We start from the raw sequence: 16817 nt of genomic DNA, 5'->3' as shown, positions 1-16817 counted from the left end.
TATATATCATCATACATATCCGGAATAACACGAGAAATATTTTTACATGACAGTTTAGAAGGGAAATATAACTTTCTAAGTTTATGGTGATGGTATGTTTTGTATCTAATGAGCATTCTGAATGACTGATAATATTTACACAACTTGTTTTGTGTCACTAATTAGTGATGGAAATGAAATATCATAAAGAAATTTATTCAATATAGGCGCCACTGTGGATGCAGTATAGTTTCCGTTCAGTACCTGCTCTCCGGGTTTTAAAACAACCCGATGTGCAAAGATGTTGTAAAGACTGCGTATTGAAGATATAATTATTATTTCTAGTTATCTTTAAGGGTTGGTTACATGTTTATGTACGCCTGCATACATTTGAATATAAAGTGATTTATTTCAGTTACTATGTAATTAGTTCAGTTTCATTTTAAAAACAAAGCACTTAAACAATAGATTGTGGGTCCTCTGAACTCCATAGAACTTTAATGGAGTGGAGTATCTTCGTTTTAAAGAACCTTGAAATTTAATCATTTCTCATGGGATATCGCGGATGTGTGCAGTTGGAAATTGTCTTGCCATGTAAATAGAAAATAGACGCGGTTGTGGTAACATCCTGCCACTGAAAATGAAACATTCTAACAATGCGAAGTATGAGAAATTACCACAGCTACACACCGACAAGGAATTTAATGGAGAAACAATAGGAAGCCCGGAGAGTGGAACCGAAAGGGAGGTGAGTTCTGTCAGAAGTAGGACTGTTGATATTGATTTGTGGCTCACAGTGGGTTCTACGGTACATTCCTGTACTGTATAAACTAGTATATGCAGTTTCAATTCTACAAATCTTTAGATATAAAATATTCAAATAACTGTGTAGTCAACACAATTGCTAGACAGTTTCCAAAAGTATTATAAGTGGAATTACTGAAGAAATATTTTATCTAGGCCTTCTGAGAGCTTGTTGAAATGCCACATTATTACATCAAATACACATTTAGGTTTGTTTTCCATTTGTTAAAACATTCACTCATGAATTAAATATACAATGACAATAAGAGACATTGCACATTAATAAAGTTATATAGATAGTAATAATAGCAAGTTTGTTTAGGTGGGCCAATTGGAAATGTGGCTCACAACTAGTGATGCAAGCACTTTGGGTGCAGAAGAGGTAGCAGCCCGTCTCCGTACTGATGTCCGGATAGGGCTTCGTTGGAGGGAAGCAGAACTGCGGAGGCAGTTGGCTGGATTTAATGAGCTTACAGTCAAAGAAGAAGAACCAACATGGAAAAAATATATAGAACAAGTAAGTGTTAGATATGTGGATCTGAATTTTTGCTTTGTTGCATTGTAACCATGAACTTAATTTAGAATTTAGTCTGCATTTTAAGATCTGAACAATTTTGGTAGTTTTTAAATTGTAGGACATTCCATGTTCATACGAAACAAAGCAAAATGGTTCTTGGTTTGTATGCTAAGGGTTCGTACTTAGCTCAATCAAAAGACTATGTATCAGTTGTGTAGCAGTCTGTGGAAGTGATTTTAGATCGATAAAATAAGGCGGGAAGGTTACTCTTACAATCAGAGCGCTTCATAAGTCATGCCTAACATTTAAAATAATGTGTTAAAAACTGAATCCCAGTTGTTAAATTGAGAGCAAGTGACAAGCAATATGTTTTGTTTTAATGTGTGTTCATTGGCATGCTATCCAAAGTTGGTGTGGCAAAACTTTGTTATGGAACCAAGTGCTGATTTATTTGTAAGTTTCATTGCTCAGAAATTGTTATGACTTTAGTAGAGTGGTATGATTTCTCAATCCTTGAGTCTGAAATAATGATTTGAGGAACATCGTCTTTCTGTGCATTCCTTTGTCACCTAGAGAATGTATTAGTATTTCTTTATCTTTGGTTTTGTTAAGCATTTATACCATAGACTGCTTCTAGTTAAGTACAGTATTTACTTAATAAATCAAGGGCACTTTACATGAAGAATGGAGTATAAGATTACTTTTTCTTGAAAAGCATTTCTATTGAACATGGTTTCACTCAATCCATACATCTTCCAAGACTGATCCTGTGACTTAGCTCAAGCAAAAAATTTGAAAACAATTAAGTATATTAATCACAATGGTATACAATCTTTTGCACATTTATTTAAGGTCATGGGGACAGTATATAATGTTGCATGGTGAAAAGACTTGTAAATACCTGTAAAAGATGGATTAGTGGTTATTTGGTCCAGTGCATTATTTTTTGTTGTTTTTTATTTCAGTTCAAAAATCCCCTAATCATGCTGCTTTTAGCCTCAGCACTAGTGAGTGTGGGCATGAAACAGTTTGACGATGCAGTCAGCATAACTGTGGTAAGTTGGTTTTGCAGCCATGGTGAAGTTCTGATTGTTATGTCTTTTAATTTCTGATGTAATAGCACACAGTATGCCTTTAAAACTTGGACCAACTCTTGTCAGTTTCTGTCGCGCACCGTAATTAACACTGGTTTTATTGTTAGAACCAATCACCATAGATTTGACTTTCAAAAATCTTGTATGTGAAAAGTATATAACATGAACATTACAAATATGATTGAATGATGTGACAGTAATTTTATCATGTTTCTTTATTTAACTCTTTTATGAAATAATGTTTCTTGCATTGGGTCATTTATTAAAGAAGGACTTTTACTTTGTAATTGTGTTCCCTGGTACGACTAATTTTCTGTGTGTGGAAATTCTACATGTGCCCCCACCATCTGTTATGAAGATTAATCGTTGAATATCACCTAACTTAGTATCATTTGTTATGGCTTATTCTGAATGCATAATTTTAAGTACCATTGCTGCTATCACTTTTGAGGCAAATTAAATTCTCTCTCTCTCTGCATACATGTTTTAAGACTGTACTGACCCTGTATGTGACGTAGTCTGTTCTTTGGAAAGAAATCTTGTCCGCTGTAACTTCTGGTTGCTGCAGAGATAATGCTGTGTAATTTATGTAATCAAGCTGAGGTTTTTCTTTCCAGGCCATTATTATAGTTGTCACTGTGGCCTTTGTTCAGGAATACAGATCAGAAAAGTCATTAGAAGAACTTACGAAGCTTGTCCCACCAAGTTGTCATTGGTAAGTATATTTTGTAAATTCTGTATGATATGAGTCTGTTATTACGAGTATTCCAATTAATAAATGTGTCTTTTGAATTGTGAATTATCATTTCACAGCTTGGCTCATAGTCTCAAGAAAATCTCAACTTTTTACAGAACCTAAATGTTTATTAGCAACATTCTGAGTTTCTGAGTCACCGAATCCAATGCCCAACTTAACATCCTATATTTTTAAATATATTTTAATATTATCATTGAAGTTCTGTGACTAATATTTGGTATGTTTTATCCTCTGTCTTCCTGAAACACTGTATTTTCAGTTTACGAGAAGGTCAGCTGGAAACATTTCTTGCTCGAAATCTGGTTCCTGGTGATATTGTGCACATTAATGTAGGTGACAGAGTACCTGCTGACATCAGATTGTTTGAGGTAGGTATAATTTGTGGATTTTATTTAGTATGAGAAATGGTTTATTGCTTACCATTTATATCCTTTTCCTTCAGCAGCAAATATATGTACGCCAAAGTTTACAAAGTGACATATGGAAGACTTGCAGAGCGTATTTAAAAATTACTATCATTTATGATTTTGAAAATTAATACAAATTTATAACAGCTGTAATTAAGATGGCTAAAGGTTAAGGTAAGAAGTTTAGAAAGGCTTGTACCTCCACTTCTTCTTTATATTATGCCGTCTCCTTTACTGGAGGTTGGTGACATATTACGAGCAGGATCCTTCCATCCTTTTCTCGGACTGGGACCTATTCATATATGTCTTTTAGGCAGGTGATACAGAAGTGGTTTGCCATTGCCTTCTTCTGTGTGTATTGAGTAATTATTTGGGATGCCACGGAGAAACCGGGGAAGCCCTGAAGGAAAACTTCGTGTTGCATAGACCACGGCCCTGCCCAACACAAGTTATAAATTCGGGCACCGCCACCCGGGGCCCCAGGATTACAAGACCAGTGTTCTGACTGCTAGACCACCGTGGCGGTAGTACCTCCACTGCCCCTTATATATTCATGGCATGGAGCATAAGCACAGCAATAGCTGTACCGTTTTTACACGATAATTCTCTTTGTCATTCATAAAATGTGGGACTACTGTACTTGAAATTAGACCCCTCATATGTTATGAAGCATTCCAAATTTGAGGTATGATTATCTCAATATATTTTTGTTTGTAGGCAATTGATTTAGCTATAGATGAAAGCAGTTTCACAGGAGAAACAGAACCTGCAGGGAAGATGACAACTCCAGTGCTGAAATCAAATGGACACACATCCAAGAAGAATATTGGGTTCATGGGTACTCTTGTTAGGTGTGGCAATGGTAAGGTATGTATGAGACTAATAATGCTTTGTTATGAATAAGGGCATTTTATTTAAAATGATGAAACTGTGCAGCCATATTAACTTGTGGTGTGTCCTGATATGTTGTGTGGTAATGTATTTTAAAAATTGTTTCAAGGTAGTATATTTTGTACAGTATAAAACTTCAATATGGCAGCCACACAGAAACAACATTTACCTTTAAGTTTTACATCTGGTAAGTACTGAACAACTGGAACTAGACATGTGAACTTTTGTTTGAAGATTTGTCATTAACAAACTACAAATTCTGTATGAAATATTGTTTACATATTAATAATTGCAAACATGGCAATGTGCAGCTCTTTGAGGTTATGTTTAACAAATTTTAAAAATTAACATGTGCTGGTATAAATTAAACACAGAAATGTATCACTAAATGTTGTAATTTTTGATGTATAGTTATTGTTTTCATTATCATAAGGATAAAATTTTTTAAGGAAAGTTCTTACAAAAACTGCTTGCTTTTAATGCAACATATGTTTCAAATTTCTCTGTTCAGGGGATTGTAGTAAACACAGGAGAAAAATCTGAATTTGGTGAAGTTTTCAAAATGATGCAAGCAGAAGAGGCTCCAAAAACTCCACTTCAGAAGAGCATGGATATTTTGGGAACCCAGTTATCCTTCTATTCGTTTTGTATAATTGGTCTCATAATGGTACTCGGTTGGATTCAGGGACGACCTATTCTAGACATGTTCACTATTGGTGTGAGGTAAGAATGTAAAATTTTTTTGACATTTCCTGGTTATTGTTATTGTCGAGTGTTAATAATATTTTAGACAGGGAGCAATGATTTCAAAATGTTAAGAAATAAGTTTTGTACTGACTTAAGAATGTGCAAATAAAGTCAGTTACAGCATCTACATTTATGATACTTTTTATCCTTTCATTTTTGAATAAAGAAAAAGTGCTTGTTGTATGACAGTTTTTGTGTGTGTCCATTACACTACAACTTGAAACCAGTTTACCAATTATCATGAAGTGTGAGCAGTATGCTAGTAAAGGCTGTTCCACATTAATACTATAATATATTTAATGGCAGCAGTAACAATTTAACATCTGTTTAAACATCTTGGGTGGAAAGCAATTCTTCAAGTTTGTTTGGCATTACCATAAAATTTTATATCATGAAATATATTCAACCGTTGTTAAGTTTGTTTCTGTGTAGAATGTTGTGTTCCTCCAGCCTTTCCATCTTTCTATTTAAGGTTATCTTTATGTTTTATGTAGTACTGTAAAACATGTGGCATTGAAATTTATCTGTCATTCTTTTTCAGTCTGGCAGTAGCAGCGATCCCTGAAGGACTCCCAATTGTTGTTACTGTCACATTGGCACTTGGCGTCATGAGAATGGCAAAACGCAATGCTATTGTCAAGAAATTACCTACAGTTGAAACTCTGGGTAAATAGACTTTCATTTGTAATTATGTAATCAGTGCAATAATTTTATGTTAGAATGTGTACGTGAATCTGACATTACCCTGTAAATTCAAATGAAAGTGGAATTTTTATTTTTTTATCTGGTTCAGGAGGAGGGTAATTAGGATATTTCATAACAAGGAACTTTTTTTATTTGCACTGGTTGCTTAGTGTTGGTAGTTGTGTATAATTTAGGAGTTTATGCAGGGCAGAACATGGTGGAGAGAAAAAAAAATGCATATAACATTTTGGTTAGAACATTATTTAGGGAAACACCCACTTGGAAGACTGACTAGTAGGTGGGAGGATGATATTTTAAGGAAAGCAGATGGTCAGATGTGGAGGGAAGTGGACGGAACTGACTCAGGACTACACGCATGTGAGCTTTTTTATTAGCGCAATTGTGCATTTTGGTTTTACAACTGTACCGTTTATATATTTGTCTTGGATGTACTATGTATTTCCATAGCCACTTTTTAGATTAATACTACATTAAAAAATTAAATCCGTGGCAATACAGCTCCAGAGAGCCAAAGCCGACTAGCTTGACTGCTGGCCTCACGTTCACATGCCTAAGCAGAGGTGAACGATCATCCAACCAGATATAGGGTGACGTGTGGTGAGCACGATGAACCCCCAGCCATTGCTAGCTTTCCTGACCAGTTAATACTACGTTATTTGACAGAATAATTTTCAACATTTTGTGTGCTGTAAGTTTTCTCCATGCTGATGCTACTTGAACTAATTTTGTATTATAGATTATGGGATATCATTTTAACAGTATAATATACATATGAATTGCTATGAAATTATTTCTGTGCTGCGATATTTTTCTTTTATTTCAGGTTGTGTAAATGTAATTTGTTCTGACAAAACTGGAACCATTACAAAAAATGAAATGACAGTCACTGTTATAGTGACGTCTGATGGTTATCTTGCTGAGGTGAGTAACACAATAACTTCTGTGATGATTTTAAGAAGTTCAAATTTTTCTCACGAAATAAATTGTCTACATACTGGAATAGGTTTCTGCAACAAATTCCTGTGAAGCTGATAATGAACCTTTGGGTTCTGTGAAAGGTAGTGAACGTTTTGGCTGGCTGAATGCATATGAACATCACAGGCCTCTGCTGCATGTAGTGAGTTGGTAACATAAGATATACTCTTTAATGTTCAAAATAGACGCTGCTTTTTAGCATTTTGGTAAAATTGTTTGTTCATTGTGAAATCAAATCTTTTTCTTTTTTATATTCTTCCATTTCACTATAGGCCTCATGGCCTGTTATCGACATTACATAACAATCCTTCCATCCTTGAGGGGTTGGCCCATACATATCTTTCCTTTTTGGTGTTATCCTAAAATAATTTTTGGTATCCTGCCTGAAATCATTCTGTGTACATGTTCTTTCCAGTTTTTCCAGTACAGTGTTATAAAATCTATTATTGATGTAATGTTTAGTTGCTTTTAATCAAATATCGTTTAAATTCGGGGATTACTTGCTACCGCCCAGTTCAGGAATTTTTGTCTTTCCATATTCTAGTTCAAAACCTGGTGATAAAAATATTATAATGTTCAGAGACCATCATAACTGTATTTCAGTAGAAAGGAATATTTTGTATTAATTTAACTTGTATAAACTTATACATAAGAACATTTAGCCCAATCAAGTTTCTGTTTCTGTATGTGCAAGGTTTTCCTCACTTCAGACTTCAGATCTTTTGTGCTGGTAATGCAGATAAACTTTTTTGTGTTTATCATTTCAGGTGTTTTTGGGACTGGTCTGAATCATGGTGCTTAACCATGATATTTCATATGTTGTACTTTTCCCTCATAGGTGTCTGGTGCAGGGTACAATGACCAAGGAGAAATCCACATCCATAAATGTGACAGCTTGGATAAAGCTAGGGAATCTATTTGTAATGTTCTCGAGGTAAGGATTTCTGTTACTGATGATGATAGAAGATGGGATTTTGTAAAGAACAATATTCTTTTTGATTCCACCAAAGTGGGAAATTTCTTCGCTGTCTGAGTGACAGTTTCTGAAGAACTCTTCTTCAAGTTTGGTGATAGTAGTGTGTGAAAATCTCGGAACTGCCAGATCGTTAGTTCTGCATTCCTACTACAATTGATGATGAGCAATGTTGAAAAATGTTACCATATTTTAGCCTTCTACATCCATTCATAAATTCTCTTTACTAAATATTAGGGTGACTAAAAGAGGATGAGATGGGCAGGACATGTAGTACACATAAGGTAGATGCTTACATAATTTGAAATTTCTGTGATAGTTTAACAAATTAATTCAATTCCAGTTCTGATGTGTGTGTATGTGTGTGTGTGTATATATATATATATATATATATATATATATATATATATATATGTATATATATATGGAAACTTCTTTTTGTGTGTGTGCCTTAGTCAAGCTGTTGTCTGCCCAAATAATCTAGCTCCTCTTCTAGGTTGGTTGTGTGTGTAATAATGCTGTGATAAATGCTGATACTCTCCTTGGACAGCCCACCGAAGGAGCTCTTCTTGCTGCTGGCATGAAGGTATTGTTCTTGCTGCTCGATATGAATTGTACTGTGAGATATTTAATGATACAAACAAAGTTTTATTCCTTTGAAGATTTCTGTCTTCTGGGCTGTTGCGCTGTGTAGTCTGGTCGATGTTAACCAACGTTTCAGAGATCATACTGCCTCCGTCATCACCCTGATGACGGAGGCAGTATGACCTCTGAAACGTTGGTAAACATCTACCAGACTACACAGCGCAACAACCCAGTAGACAGAAATCTTCATACTCATCGCCCTGATGATGGAGGCAGTATGACCTCTGAAACGTTGGTTAACATTGACCAGACTGCACATCGCAACAACCCAGAAGACAGAAATCTTCATACTCATTGCCCTGATGACGGAGGCAGTATGACCTCTGAAACGTTGGTAAACATCTACCAGACTACACAGCGCAACAACCCAGAAGACAGAAATCTTTATACTCACCATCGCCCTGATGATGGAGGTAGTATGACCTCTGAAACGTTGGTTAACATTGACCAGACTGCACATCGCAACAACCCAGAAGACAGAAATCTTTATACTCACCGCTGTGAAAACCTCAAATCTTACAGATATGTACTTACAGCTTGAAATCTCCGTCTAAAATATTATATAAAACATTCACTCAGATAAGTTAAAATTTCTCTTAAATGTTTGTATGTGTGTGAAAAATAAAGAATCATTTATTTAGAGTCTAAAGCAGCAGATTAAGTGCTAAATAATTACCAGTGTTGTTAGTATTTATTGTGGTTAAATTCGCTGTTTAATTCCTTTACATTAATACTAATAATATTTTATTAACACAATTTAGAATTTTGTAAGAAAATGACTGATGTCAAACATGTGTGCACAAGTTATAGTAGTAATATTAATATTGTATATTTAATGATGCTATATCAGCAACTATGTTTTCAGCATGGGATGTATGGTGTGGCAGACAAATATGTCCGCCTACAAGAGTACCCCTTCAGTTCTGAACAGAAAATGATGGCTGTGAAATGTGTTCCAAAGTATGGAGATGTGAGTTACACATTATTTTCATCGATTCTGATATTTATTTTACAGAATATTGATTGTTGAATGCACAGTATTTAATATATCATATATGTTTTATAAAACTCTTAATGCCAATTTAGCTAAGTTCAGTTAGACATTAAATCTAAGTACATCTATGCTTGACAAATATTTGCTTGTATGTGTTTGTATAATATCTGTTGTAATTTGTGTGTACTTAAAAAAATTGAATCTTAGAAATTAGTTGATTAGTATCGTAATATTGTGGTTGAATAGTGTTTAAAAATATTTTCTGTTACAGAATTCTACAACATTTGATACAGAATAAAACTTAGCCATTATTGCTGTAAAATATGGAATTTTATTTCTGTTCTTACAGAAAAAAGAAGAAATATATTTTGTGAAAGGTGCTCTGGAAAAAGTGCTACAACAGTGTACCAAGTATGCATCAAATGGAGTTCTTCACCCATTGAATACAAAGAAGGAGCAAGATTACCTTGCTGAGGCATACGAAATTGGAAGAAAGGGACTTAGGGGTAAAGTAACAAACACTGTCTATTACAATGTATCATGTACCATATGTCACTACATAGGTGTATCTGGCACTGATAGCAGAGCCTGTAGATTCAACGCTATCAGCACCAAGGTATGCCATTTGATACAATCCTGAACTAGTTCCATCTACTTCCCATCCTGCCAACCTGTGTGTGTAATATAAATTAATATGCATTGGGGAAAGCAGAGGCATTTATGTTATGTGTAAACATTAATGATGAGCTTAAAAATCTGTACTCCTCCCCCAGTATTATCAGGGTGATTAAGTGGAGAAGAATGAGATGGGCGGGGCATGTAGCGCGCATGGATGGGACAAGAGGTGTGCACCGGGTATTGGTTGGGAAGCCTGAGGGGAAGAGACTGCTGGGGAGACCTAGACGTAGATGGGAGGATAATGTCAGGCGGGATCTATGGGAGAGAGGAGTTGAAGGCGACTGGATTTTGTTGGCCCAGGACAGGGTCCAGTGGAGGGCTTTGGTTAATTCGGCGATGAACCTTTGGGTTCGGTAAGCCATCTAGTTAGTTAGTTAGTAGTAAACATTATGAACATACACCAAATATAATTAAAATTTGATTTCAGGTTCTGATGGTGGCAAATATGAAGATGGCTTCTGTGTTGTAGTACTGTGTAGTTTAGTAGAAGTGTACTGATGTTTCAGAATTGTTTGCTGCCTCTATCATCATATTCATTTTGACACATCATATTTGAATGCTTAACATATTACATTCTGCTTATAGGATAGTTTATATTTAATTTCATTCCAGTTGTTGGCATGGCACAAGGATCTTCACTTCAGGACTTGGCATACATTGGCTTGGTTGGGATATGTGATCCTCCTCGCCCATTTGTCCGAGAAAGTATCCAGACTCTCTTACAGTCTGGAGTGAAGGTTAAACTTGTCACTGGTGATGCACAAGAGACGGCAACAGCCATTGGTAAGCACAGACTTGTATAAAATATTTTAGTTATAATATTAAGAATATAAGGGTGTGAATGATTTTGTTCGCTGTAATGAAATTCACTTTGTAGGCCATAATCATTCTGTCGTAGTTATGCTCTGATATAGGTTGTTTGATCACAGTGATTAAGTATAATAAATTCTTCTCAGGCTACCAGCTGATGTACCTGTTATTTGTGTTACAGACATGTCTTGTTTATAAAATCCTTTCTTCTGTACAGTTTTATTCATTTCTCCACCTTTGATCTGGCTGCTAGGTAACAAAACTGTCATTGTTTCATCATCTGGCAGACATTTAATGCATAAAATAATTACTGTGCAGTGCCATGACAGTAAATAATTTAACAGTGATCAATAGGGATTATCTCTTGTAGTTTGTAATTTTAATAATTTATTTTATTATTTCAGTACAGTTTATTTTAAGAAAACTGGAGTGAAGAGAGGTTATATCTATTGTGTCGTAAAATTATGTATGTATTTGGTAGTAATTTTAGCTTTTGCGTCACAGCTTCTATGATAGGACTTGATACTATCCATTCACAAGTTCTGTCAGGAGATCAGATTGAGACCATGACCGAACATCAGTTAGAGCAAGTTGTAAACAGTGTGAGCGTGTTCTACCGAGTTACACCGAGGCACAAGCTCTGCATTGTCAAGGTGAGGTACTGGAAGAGTTAATACATTGAAGGTACATCCTATGGGACACAGTACGCATGAGAAATGTTTATTGGAAAACCTAGAGGAAAGAGATCTCTTGGGGGACCTAATTTAGATATATTACTGAAATGGATCTTAAGAAAAGAATGTGAGCTATGGACTGGATGCAAGTGGCTCGGGTGAGGTCTGGTGATGGGCTTCTGTGAACATGATAATCAACTTCAGGGTTTATCAAGAGACAGGGAATTTCTTGATTGCTTGAGTGACTGTTAGCTTCTCAAGAATGACTGCTCCGTGGAGTTCGTTTACTGCATAAGGTATCACCCTGGTAAAGTCACTGTTATTTACAGAAATGTCAGTTGAAGTCATGTCTCCTGTTTCCAATGAACATGACTCATCATCGATGTGTTGGCTGTGTTCTGCCCTAAATTGGTGACATCCTCTCACATTATTTCCAATTTGTTATTTGTTAATGATATCCAACGCTAAGTCTGCTGTATTTGCCACAAATTAATAAACTATTAAGGAACAGGATTTTAAAACATATATTTGACCAAATGCAGCTATTTCACCTTTGTTGATTGTGGTTGGTGGTATTTAATGGTAAGTATGATGTGCCAGTAACTTAATCATTAGAAGTTCAATTGTCAATGAAGACTGTTTCTGTTTTGTGCAGGCTTTACAGCGAAATGGTATCATTGTTGGGATGACAGGTGATGGTGTCAATGACGGCGTAGCTCTCAAGAAAGCTGATATTGGCATTGCTATGGGAAAGAATGGAACAGATGTGTGTAAGGAAGCAGCAGACATGATCCTTGTGGATGATGACTTCCATACAATCATGTTAGTGAAATGGAATTATTGTTTTGGGTGTCATGAATCTTACAAGTTACTAATGAATGGTTAAAGGTATTCATATTTTATGCTTTCCCTTGGAAGACAAAATATTGAATATTTTATGAGGAAGAAGAACTTCTTTTAGAAAAATTTCTGAAGGAATATGAGAATGAGTCTTCCACCTTTGCTATTCCAGAATCCTCATAGAAATAATCTTTAACCCTTTGAAGCCAGTTCATGTCTGATTAATATGTAAAAATTTAATCGTTAACACAAAGAAGATGTGACATGTCCATTACAAAGATTAGTTGGTTAATGCAATTTAGGGAAGTAATTGTTTATTCTGAGAATCATTCAAAACCCATAAATGTTTTCTGTGAGCAAATGCAGACTAGTTGACCATTGAAGCATGTGGTAAATGTAGTTACCATTGGGCTGCTGTAAAGGGTTAATATGAAGAAAGGTGATATTTAAGAATGTGAATTTAATTTTATTTCTACAGGAAATCATGAATATTTAATGAAGTGCAAGGAAAATAATTTCTGGTTTTGCGCCCTGATATGTCAGTGTTAGTAGCTTTATAATAAAAGATTTGCATTTGCAGTAAATGAATACAAGGCTAGTGATTTGTACAAAATCGTTAAGAATGCCTTTGGAAAATATTGCTCTCACTGAGAAGCATTTATGCATGGCAGTGGTTTAACATTTCTGGACTGAATTTCCTCTTTTCCCAAGATTGCAAAAAAAAGTCATTTTTTGTTGTTTTCAGCTCTGCAATTGAAGAAGGGAAAGGCATTTTTTATAACATCCGTAACTTTGTAAGGTTCCAACTCAGCACCAGTATTGCAGCACTGTCCCTCATTGCTCTTGCCACACTTATGGGAATTCCAAATCCTTTAAATGCCATGCAGATTCTGTGGATTAACATCATCATGGATGGACCTCCAGCTCAGAGGTGAGGCTTCTAACTTCTGTTATAAGGTCCTAATCATTTTGCTGCTATAGGAGCATCAAGTATTTTATTATGTAATTAATCAGGTATTTTACACAATTTTTTACATTGAAGCAACAGTAGGACAATTATAAGATTCATCTTATAATATGAAAGTCATGTCCTGCGCTGTAGCCGCACAGTCTGAGGCATCATGCTTCGGCCGGCGATACGGAATGCGCGCTGGTTCGAGTCTCGGGGAAGAAGAAATTTCTCATGAGATTTTCAACCGGTGTATGGGACTGGTGCCAACCCAGCATCGTGAGGAAATTGGGGAGCTACAATGAGTAGCGTAATCTGGTCAGGAAAGCTAGCAATGGCTGGGGGTTCGTCATACTGACCACACGTCACCCTATATCTGGTTGGATGATTGTTCACCTCTGCTTAGGCATGTGAACGTGAGGCCGGCAGTCAAGCTAGTCGGCTTTGGCTCTCTGGAGCTGTTATGCCACTGATAAAAAAAAATATGAAAGTTATTATGTAAGTTTGAAATCCTGTATATTGGAATTGTAAAACATTTTCTGAAGCATTGCAGATAAATAATAATTATGAGGTTATTATTAGTAATGCCTTTGTTGCAGTCTTGGTGTCGAGCCAGTGGATAAGGATGTCATAAAGCAGAAACCTAGGAATGTGAAGGAACCGATGATCACTCGCTCACTTATCATTAATGTCTTACTTTCTGCTTTCATCATCATTGCTGGAACTCTCTGGGTTTTCAAGAGGGAGGTGGGTATTGTGGGAGGTATTAAATGATATGTAGTATTTATACGTATGGTATTTATCTGTTTATTCATATAATTTATACAGCTTCATTTTGGGAAGTACTCAAAAATCTTTGATAACTAATGGTACCCAATTCACTACTGTTAGAAATCCACAAAATTATGCAGTTGTGAATGTAATGTTTGCATTTGTTTTGCTTGAACTCCCATGGCACAGGGTCCTTCCAGAAGTATTTAAAATTACTTAGTTGGTGAAAATGTTCTCTGATTTATGGAATCTACAGATTCGTCACCATATTCACAGAAGTCCCCCATTGGACTGTATCCTGAGGCACTTGAGTATCCACACACCTTCACATTGTGTTCCTCTTAAGATTATTTTGTATAGTATATTATATTATATTATAGGTGTCTAAAATAGTTTTGGGGCTAAAAGTAGTTTCAAAACATTCTAACTATAATATTAAATAATTTGCATTTATTATTTTCTCCATGTCTGTTAAATGTTCTACTCAGCCCATCCTCCTTGATTTGATCACTGTTACAATATTAGGTAAAGAATTGATTTTGGAATAATTCATGAAATTCTGAAAAAATTGCAAGTAACCAAAAGTATGACTGAAATGATAAGTGGATTTTTAAGCTGGATGGAATGTGCGTGGAGGGAAAAAAATGGTTGTGAACAAAATGAGGCAGGGAGATGTATTATTTATCAATTTAAGTGCTGTTGGTTAATTTTTATCACTAATCTGACCAGATGTCAGTCCTGCTAATGTATAGTTTCTTCCATCTACACATATTTCATGCCTCATTGTACAAGTATGTTGCTGTGACAGTGGAAGGAGTTTTCTTGATTTCTTATAAATAGCTTTCTCAGACCTTGTGTTGAAATTGATTGAAAAGTTTTTGTCTTCACTTTTATTACTATTTTGTTCTTTTGTTTCAGATGAGTGACAACATAATAACACCCAGAGATACCACTATGACCTTCACATGCTTCGTGTTTTTTGACATGTTCAATGCTCTCAGTTGCCGATCACAGGTTTGTGACTTCTGTTGCTTTAATGTATTTTTTTAGCCTATAATTGAGTGTCATGAAGTAAATAAGAAAGGACATGTGATGATACTTTTGTTTACAGAATCTGAATTTAACAAGAAAAAATAAGTAATTGTTGTTCCTGTCAGTGCATTGACATTTGTGTGTCAGTTAAAATTGTTTACGTTGTTAATGAGGTCTGTTATGAAATGTATGTAGAACGTTCAAAAAATATACACTCAGTTACAGGCATTAAGACAGGATTATTGAAGATGTGTGATATCACAGTCTTTTGTGTAGTACAAATTCCAGAGTGGAATTTATGTAAGAAATAAGAAATTTTGCTATTTTAAATCCTATGGAATAACTTTCTGTTTTAAATGCAAGTATATGCATATCCATAAGGCTATCATAATAAATAATCAATTTCATTATTAGAGTGAATTTTGTTTTCAGGAAACTTCAGTTGAATGATGGGTAGTTTGCTAATACGGTGCAAACTTTATGTAATGAGAATTAATAAAATTCATAATAACGCTCTTCTGACGGGTACTCATGATGTTTGCAAATGTTTGTCACAAAATGGCCACTGATTCACTGTGTACATCAGAAAGCAGAAAATGGTCTTGACATCATGTGAAAAATGCACATTTATTTTGTTGCAGACAAAATCTATCTTCACAATTGGCTTGTTAAGTAACCGTATGTTCCTTCTGGCGGTAACACTCTCTGTGGTTGGTCAGATGCTGGTCATTTACTTTCCACCCCTGCAGAAGGTATTCCAGACAGAAGCTCTCACATTTAAAGGTATGTAATTTAGTGGTTTAGTCCAGTCAGGTCCATTTTGAGTAAAACTGTGTGTGAATGGTGAAACAAAGCATTCTGAATGTCAGCACTGAAGAAGTGAGTGGTTAACTTCATGCTGTAGCCATCTTTATCTATGAGGGAGTACCCTAGTGCCCATTTAATTTGGGATGAGGATGACTTCAGAGTCATTTTTAATGTGGTTAAAGAATGCTGTCAGGAATTGAACCTTGGTATTCCAGACTGTAGCTGCTCACATGACTTCATTTATTTACTTATTTATTCATCAATTCTTGGTTTATTTATAATAATTTAGTTGCTTAGATTATATAGCATCAAATTATAGGATGATGGTGAATAATGAATTGGAGAGGAATATCGTGTTAGCTGCCTGAAGGCAGTGAGAAAATGTCTCAAAAAACCTCAGTTTGGCTGAGACAACCTGGGACCTCTCTAATATGAATCAAGAGTTCTAACCACTTGACTCACTCCATTTCAGAAATTGGGAAGTGACAGAAAATTAAGTTATCAGTGTTCCTCATATTTTTTCAAGTGTCTAAGGAATTCTTACCATGTTAAGTTCTCTGAAATATCGCCATTGTTTTCCTTAATATTGTTTCTACTTTCATACGATCTCTTTGTGTGAAATGCATAGATTGGCTGTGAAGTTGGGTTATCTGTCTGCATGTTTTATGTGCAAAATCACTGTTTGGATTTCATTGAAATTTGATATTATGGTTCTTCGATAATAGTTACAAGTCAGTTTAATTTTGGTTTATGTCAGTCTAATAGACA

The 16817-nt window shown here is 35.4% G+C and overlaps 1 protein-coding gene across 4 annotated transcripts in view; it reads left to right on the top strand.

Annotated features, from left to right (window-relative positions):
• The window catches only part of SPoCk (secretory pathway calcium atpase), a 30531-nt gene that overhangs the window by 8929 nt on the left and 4785 nt on the right, over positions 1 to 16817 (top strand). For 2 of the 4 annotated variants that reach the window (XM_022060855.2, XM_087353229.1), the window contains exons 2-20: positions 1106 to 1300; positions 2266 to 2355; positions 3012 to 3109; positions 3411 to 3519; positions 4276 to 4425; positions 4961 to 5172; positions 5738 to 5862; positions 6725 to 6822; positions 7715 to 7810; positions 8346 to 8435; positions 9360 to 9464; positions 9838 to 9994; positions 10779 to 10949; positions 11481 to 11629; positions 12306 to 12472; positions 13236 to 13421; positions 14039 to 14186; positions 15129 to 15224; positions 15884 to 16025. In XM_022060855.2, coding sequence (XP_021916547.2) covers positions 1106 to 1300; positions 2266 to 2355; positions 3012 to 3109; positions 3411 to 3519; positions 4276 to 4425; positions 4961 to 5172; positions 5738 to 5862; positions 6725 to 6822; positions 7715 to 7810; positions 8346 to 8435; positions 9360 to 9464; positions 9838 to 9994; positions 10779 to 10949; positions 11481 to 11629; positions 12306 to 12472; positions 13236 to 13421; positions 14039 to 14186; positions 15129 to 15224; positions 15884 to 16025 — 2584 coding nt within the window. Of the gene's footprint in view, positions 1 to 470; positions 728 to 1105; positions 1301 to 2265; positions 2356 to 3011; positions 3110 to 3410; positions 3520 to 4275; positions 4426 to 4960; positions 5173 to 5737; positions 5863 to 6724; positions 6823 to 7714; positions 7811 to 8345; positions 8436 to 9359; positions 9465 to 9837; positions 9995 to 10778; positions 10950 to 11480; positions 11630 to 12305; positions 12473 to 13235; positions 13422 to 14038; positions 14187 to 15128; positions 15225 to 15883; positions 16026 to 16817 lie in introns of those variants that run through there. The other 2 variants (XM_087353230.1, XM_022060853.2) reach the window with 2 other exon arrangements.

The sequence above is a fragment of the Zootermopsis nevadensis genome, unplaced genomic scaffold (genome assembly GCF_977971745.1).
Source record: "Zootermopsis nevadensis isolate Lab colony 2312 unplaced genomic scaffold, Znev_1.0 Znev_ptg000022l, whole genome shotgun sequence".
NCBI classification, from domain to species: domain Eukaryota; kingdom Metazoa; phylum Arthropoda; class Insecta; order Blattodea; family Termopsidae; genus Zootermopsis; species Zootermopsis nevadensis.
Note: the sequence above shows the minus strand (reverse complement) of the source record. Positions and strands in the feature narration are given on the sequence as shown.